This window comes from Centruroides sculpturatus, unplaced genomic scaffold, assembly GCF_000671375.1.
Source record: "Centruroides sculpturatus isolate CEXI.00-Female unplaced genomic scaffold, Cexi_2.0 scaffold90, whole genome shotgun sequence".
NCBI classification, from domain to species: domain Eukaryota; kingdom Metazoa; phylum Arthropoda; class Arachnida; order Scorpiones; family Buthidae; genus Centruroides; species Centruroides sculpturatus.
Genome location: NW_019384353.1, coordinates 391,667 through 398,595, shown reverse-complemented (window position 1 = coordinate 398,595; position 6,929 = coordinate 391,667). Strand labels below are relative to the sequence as shown.

The window sequence follows — 6,929 nt, the reverse complement described above, 5'->3', positions numbered from 1 at the left end:
TTCGGATAACCGATTATGTACGAAAAAATATATTAACCTATCCCATGTTGAAATTTTTCTCCATTGCGTGTCACTTTGCGTTGAATTTTCATCGATGTTAAGCCTAACGTAAACTTTTTAAAATAATAATCGTGACTATTGTATCATTAAAAATTATTTCTTTATTTTGTACAAACAAAATAAATATAATAAAAAATTATACTTCAGAAGTTAATTTAGTATCAAAAACGTAAAATATTTGAGTAGCCCAAGACATAGCCAAAGATTGCAGTGCCACAGCACTGGCGAAAATTTAAATTTGCTGATTGGAATTCTTTCAGATAATTGACGCTCTACTGTATTTGAAATGTTTTATCTACAGACAGAAATGTCTCAACATACCGTACATGAAAACTATACAAGTTATATCGAGAAGGATCCCAAATAGTCACCAGAAGTTTGTCTGAAAGTCTTTGTTTTCTCAGTTAAACAGAACATTTTTCATGAAAATGAAAATTAATCTCTTTTATGCACTGTCTCTAAGATAAAGCTGATTGCATCAAAACTGCATATTAACTAAAATATCAGTCTCAAGCTAAATTTTTGCACTAATTTTTTTATGAAGTAAATTATTATTATTATTATTATTTACTTCATACTGTATTATTTATAGTTCAGTGTTATTGAAGCAAGAAATATTAGCAAATAATGATTAAAACAATTAACATCTAAAATATTGGTTATGACTGATAACATGAACAGATGGCTTAAAAATGCCTATTTATCTGAATATAATGATGACAATGCTTACTGTAATCAGAATTCAGTTAAAGTTTTATTTTAACTTGTTTTGGGACTTGTAAACATTAAATGACTGACAAAAATGTTTTTGATTACAATAAGCAGACTCTACTAGAGTATATATTTCTCATTTCACATTATTCTCATTTTATTTTTGCTATTAATGAGGTAAATACAGATACTATTATTTTATATTAACACAAATATTAACTAATTAAAATTACACAATAAATATTTTTCACCAAGAAAGCAAATTATTTTTATCATCAAAAATACTTTTATTAATAAAGACTATCTTATTTAAATTGTTATAGGAATTTCAAAAGAATAAAGAATTTAAAATTAACAAACAAAAACCTTATCAAATTATCATCTATAGTATACTGCATTAAGTTATATATTAATGTAAGAAAATTTCTTAGTGAATCAGATAAATAGTAAAGAGGGAAAAGGTAGAATTAAGATTCTGTATTTGAAGTTTTTAAGATCAAAAATATTTGATATTTTTGGAAAATATAACTGGATCATAATCAGCTGAGATTCCATCAAGTTATTAAATATAATTGTATATTTAACAACAGTTAAACAAAGAGTTTTCTTTGAGAGGAAAATTTAACATTACACAACAAGTTCTTTCCATACTTATTCCATGTACCAATTTTGGCATTAGAAATTCTTTATAAAATTCTCTTCAGATTTAGCATATCTGCTTTTACATTCTAGCTTTAATATTATTATTAAAGCTAGACTGTAAAATTGTTATATATTTCTATATTTTGTTCATTAATTAATACAATTTAATCAGTGAACAAGAAAGTAAAAGAACTGAAATTGCATACAGAAGCAAGCTCTTCAAAAATATTAACCTGATAGAAAACTATCTGTAATAGAAATTTACATGAAGTATAAAATTTGGAATTAACGCTAAGAGAAATAATTTAAAATTTAAATATTACTTGGAATAGTTGGCTAATTAAAATGTTAAATCAGAAAAATTGCAGCTGTCCTGCATATCAGTTAATTTAATGATAAATACCCAAATATAAAAATTTGGGTGATTTAATAGCTTTTAAAATGATTTTTTTTTAATATTGTAATTTTTTAGGCTGGTGAAATAATGAAAAAGCATTTCCTCTAAGTAAAAAAATCAAAAATATATATTCTATATTAGAACAATTAATGCTGAATTCATGGGAAAAAATATTTTTCTATGAATTCGGTATTAATTATCCTACTTCCTATCTACACTGTTTTTCTTCTTCTTTGACAGGAAAAAGCAAATTTATGAATGAATGAAATCTAAAAATAAAATAATTTAATATGCCATGAATGAAACCTTTCATAATTTAAATTTAAATCTAAAAAATTCCTAAATATCTGGCAGCCAATAATCAAGCAAGTTGTTTCTGGAAGTGACGAAAAAACAGATAAATATTGCATCACTAAGTACAGTAGAGTCCCGTACAACGCGGGGGATTTGTTATGCATTACAGGAAATTGCGTTATCAAAATTTGCATTATCACATGATTTGTGAAAGTTTAAACATTAAAGTTTAACCTTATAAGTTGAAAAAAAAATTTGTATACCTCTGATCGACAAAATTTGAGGGTGTTGTTTGCTTTATTTATGCATTATACGGGACTCTACTGTAGTTTTGACCGTATGATTTTTATTATATTCATTAACATTATTAACTTTAAAAATATACGTACGAGTTACATTTGGAGTAAACATTTCTATTACAAAATTATCCGTCCCTTGATTATGTTGTAATATTTTTCCTTCCTAATAACAAACAAGTATAGAAAATTATATTTTATATTTCAGATATGTGAATTAAGATAAATTTTATAAAACAAATTTATATAAATTAAAAATAAACAAAAATATCTACTTTATAACTTGATATTTCTGGACAATACGATGAAGACAGTTCTAAAACCTAAAAATTAATTTAAAGTAATTAAATAATCAAGTTAAATATGGTATTATACTTATTTAAACTAATTTTAATTTAAAATTAATATAAATCAAAGATCAACATTTTTTTTTTCTGATCGACTTAAAGTATTAAATAGGATGTTAGATTATCAATATCTAAATAAACCAAATATTTAACCGTCTTTTGCAAATTACAGAAAATCTGTGTGACTTACATTAATCATTTATTAGCTGTTACATTAAGATAAAAAATTTTTACTTTTATTTTAATTTTTTGCTTTTACTGTTAATATTTATATTTGTTTACTCAAGTTGTTTATATGAAATTTGTTATACAAACGCTCAGCATAATATCTCTACATATGCTGTGTTTACTGTAATTTAATAAATATAATAATAATAAAGAATAAAATTTTTGTACTAATTTATGCATTATTTTTATCTATTTTATTTATCATATACTCCTTACAGAAAATCTCCCCTAGGAGGAGGGGGTTAATAGAGCTAATGGATTTTACAATAAAGTTATATTTTTTTCCAAATTGTTTCATCTGTATTAGAAAACAATTCATCTATCTTGTCAACCAAGAAATTACAAACAGTGATACAATCATCAGTTGGATAAGATACAAATTTTTCACAATTTATAAATAATGATTCAAAGCTGCATTGCCCCGTGTATAATAAAGACACTTATCTGAAGAATTTACATTTACATTGAAATTTGTCCACATTAAGTGAAACTTATTTAAATGCACCTAAACAATCATTTTCTTTACAACATAAGGTAATTGATGATGATAAACAAAAAACCCCTGACAGTTGTCCAATATTTCTGTGTATCAGGTGAAATTTTGCATTGGCTATCTTTTCCTTCTCCTCTCCAGCAAAAAAATTGTAAAATCTAATATAATTGTGTTGCTATAATATTTTATGGTCTCTGAAGATGAATCAATTAAAGTTAAGGAAAAGCCAATTCGGTATACCAACTATTTTTTGGAAATCTGTTCTTTGACAGTCATTTTAAAACTAAATATGCTGCAAACTCAAGATGAAGGGTCAGAAACAATATTTGACAGAAATTTAAGTATAAGTTTGATAAAACATTTACAAGGAAATTCCAAACCCAATTCAGATCTGATAGTGTACATCAATGTCTATCTCTCAAGACAAAAAAAGGCAACAAAAGAATGAGAATTCAATCAAATCAAACTTGTCAAAACAAAAAGGTCCTCATAAAGATAAACACTATGACCAACCAACATAAATAGAGAAGCAGCTATTCTTTTAAAAAGTGGCATGTGGCTATTTCTCATCTTTCTTAAAATATCAATCATTACTTTTGCCTTAGAGAAAGCTTTACAGTTTACAAAAAAAAACATAAATGACAAAAGGACCTGATACTGATAAATGAATACCCAGGTATACCACTTTGTTTACAATGTTAATCTCTTTACTGTTTATAAAAAATTGTATCTGATTTTGCTTAGCCACCCTCTCTGTCCCTGATGACTTAAGGAAGTTAATCCTTAAACCCAAAGAAAATAAGTATTGATATACTATATCTAACTTCCTTGAAAGTAGACCAGTGTAGTCTACAACAAAACTGTATCATCTGTAAACTAAAGCAGTTGTACAGTACATCAAAACCACTCAAAGTAATGGCTTAATCTCTTAAATCATCAAAAGCCTGCATCATGTTGTTTATATAAGTGAGAATCCAGGATTGTTGTTTTTTATATAAAATGTTATTTGTATCTGTATTAATATTTGTAAAAAAGTTAAACAAACCAAAAGATTGCAAATTTCAACAAGGAAGTTCATGAGATCTTATCTTTGACTTTGTTTCCATCTAAAACAAGACATCTTCCTTTGAATGCAACTCATGTTACTCCAAGGAAGTGTGGTTATATTGTTGAATTGGACAATTGATAGGAACCACATTGAGATGATTAAATTTGGTTAGACATCGATGTATCTGATGAAAGGACAGGTAAATTGCACTTTAAACCTATTGTCCAGTGTCGGTAATATAAACTTTATGAACATTTTTGGGCTCTTCCTGAGTTCTGCTTCAGGTAAAGCCTGAAAACGTTCATGAAGTTTTTTATATTACTGACACTGGTTTAATTAATTAATTAAAGTGCAATTTATTTGTCATTTGGTGTAAGTGCTCTTTTTTGAAAGGAAAGATATAAAAGAAGAGGCAACATTTAAACTGTCACTGCTGCCTTGATTAAAACCTCATAAAAGTCTCTCTCAGAGCCACCTCAACATTCCACAGAATTATATTTGAGTTTACCCTCCAAGAACTTTCCATTGTACAGATGAGATTAAGTCAACTTTTGATCTAAGACATAGATACTACAATTCAAGTGTCAAGTCAGACGATCAATATAAATTTTTACCTTGCCAGGTGCAAGTATTTATGAATTAATTGTGAACTCTTTGTACATAGAGATGAATGTATATTGATAGATTTGTTAGTTATTTGTTTATGTTTGTTATTGTATTCTTAGCTTAAATAAATGTTTTTTATTATTAAACTCACAATTTGAATGGGTGGTTTGTCTCTCTAATTCTGCTTACCCAAGTCCTGTATGAGACTGCTTGCACTCGAAAAATATTTCCTATGGGCCAGAATTCACAGACAGTGTCATAACATCCTCACCTTGATAAATCTAGACTATTTCACCTGTCACCCATAACAAACAAACAATAAAAGACTAAGGGTATCACTTTGTGGGAGACCCTTTTCTAATGTAAAACCAGCGCTTTTTGTCATAGAACGCAATGGAACGGTGTTTCACCACCTTTTTTCGATATATTTTAAAACTTTTAAGAGAATTTTTGAAAATTTGATGTTTGATCCACATTGAATCACTCTGTTGAGCATAGAAGATTGGCAATAAAATTATTAAGATGGTCCTGCTCGTGTGCCGAATCTTGTGTACGATGCATATAATATATTTTTAGTAATGAGATGAGCGTTCCACCACCTTTTTTTTCACAGAAAAAGCACTATGTAAAACTATTTGTGGTTCCTAAACTTGTAACTATCCAGGCTTCTAGTCTTGTAAATAAACTTTGAATGACTTTAATGAATTTGTCAGAGATTGCCGATGCTTTTAATTTTGTGAATAAAACTGATAGAAAAAAACACTATCAAATGTCTTTTTATAAATAATAAAGGTGGCCAATAAATGTTGCCTTTTCCAACATAACTATTTACAAATTAATGAGTGGAAGATCGATATATTGCATAGAACAGGGGTCAGCAACCTTTCAGTGTTGTTGTGCCGAACCTAAGCAGAATCTACTCTATTTTGGTTTTGTCTATTCTACTGAATCATTTGTGATACTCCGAATTTTAACAAAAATCAATCGTCACTGTCGTCATACTTGCTCAACAATTGTTGTCCTCAGCTACCCAAGAAAATATCCCTTTACATTTTCTCAATGGCAAAAGTGATGCATTCCCGTGATCTGCTGACCTCTTAGCCAGGTGATGTCGCACTGATATCAGATTTGATGGCTGAAAAGTCAGTTGTCGCCAGTCACTCTTAGATTAAAGTCATCAAAATTTTTCCCATGTCAGTGCAAATTTCTGTGCTCAATCAGTACTCTGTTGGATTTTCACGTTACTTTCCACTGTGCCTAGAAGAATTTTCTTGATTCAGACCAGTCCAACAATCCAAATCCTCATCCTCAAGATCCTAATCTCAACCTCAATTCGATAATCTAAAATCAAGAATCATTACCATCAATACAGGTTAAGGATGCACCGATTAATCAGTAAGTAATCGATAATCGGCCATTTTCCCGATTAATCGGTATTGGCCATTTTCCCTGATTAATCGGTTTTAATAATCGGCCAATTTTGTATTTTAATATTTTTGTTAGAATGTCACGTAAAAGGCTAATAATAAAAAATATTAAATTTCTGTTATATATTTATTATTTATTACATGACAATCTAAATATTAAAAAAAATTTAACTTAAATTATTTCTTTTATTAATACATATCATAAGGTATAATGTAACCCATTCAAAACTATCTGTTTTATTTAAAGTTTAAACTTTAAATATATAAAACAAATAAAAATTTAATATTCAAACTTTAAAACCCTTAAACTGTAATACAAAAACATGACAATTAACCATTTTCAAAGCTCTTAAATGTTACCTCCAACTCTGAAAATTCTT

The 6,929-nt window shown here is 27.8% G+C and overlaps 1 protein-coding gene across 1 annotated transcript in view; it reads right to left on the bottom strand.

Moving 5' to 3' along the window:
- Positions 1-1,657: 1,657 nt before the first annotated feature.
- LOC111638940 (coilin-like) overlaps positions 1,658-6,929 on the bottom strand; it is a 13,194-nt gene continuing 7,922 nt past the window's right edge. The window contains exons 4-6 of the mRNA XM_023384725.1: positions 2,676-2,723; positions 2,490-2,566; positions 1,658-1,661 (exon numbers count right to left, since the gene is read on the bottom strand). Coding sequence (XP_023240493.1) covers positions 1,658-1,661; positions 2,490-2,566; positions 2,676-2,723 — 129 coding nt within the window. The remainder of the gene's footprint in view (positions 1,662-2,489; positions 2,567-2,675; positions 2,724-6,929) is intronic.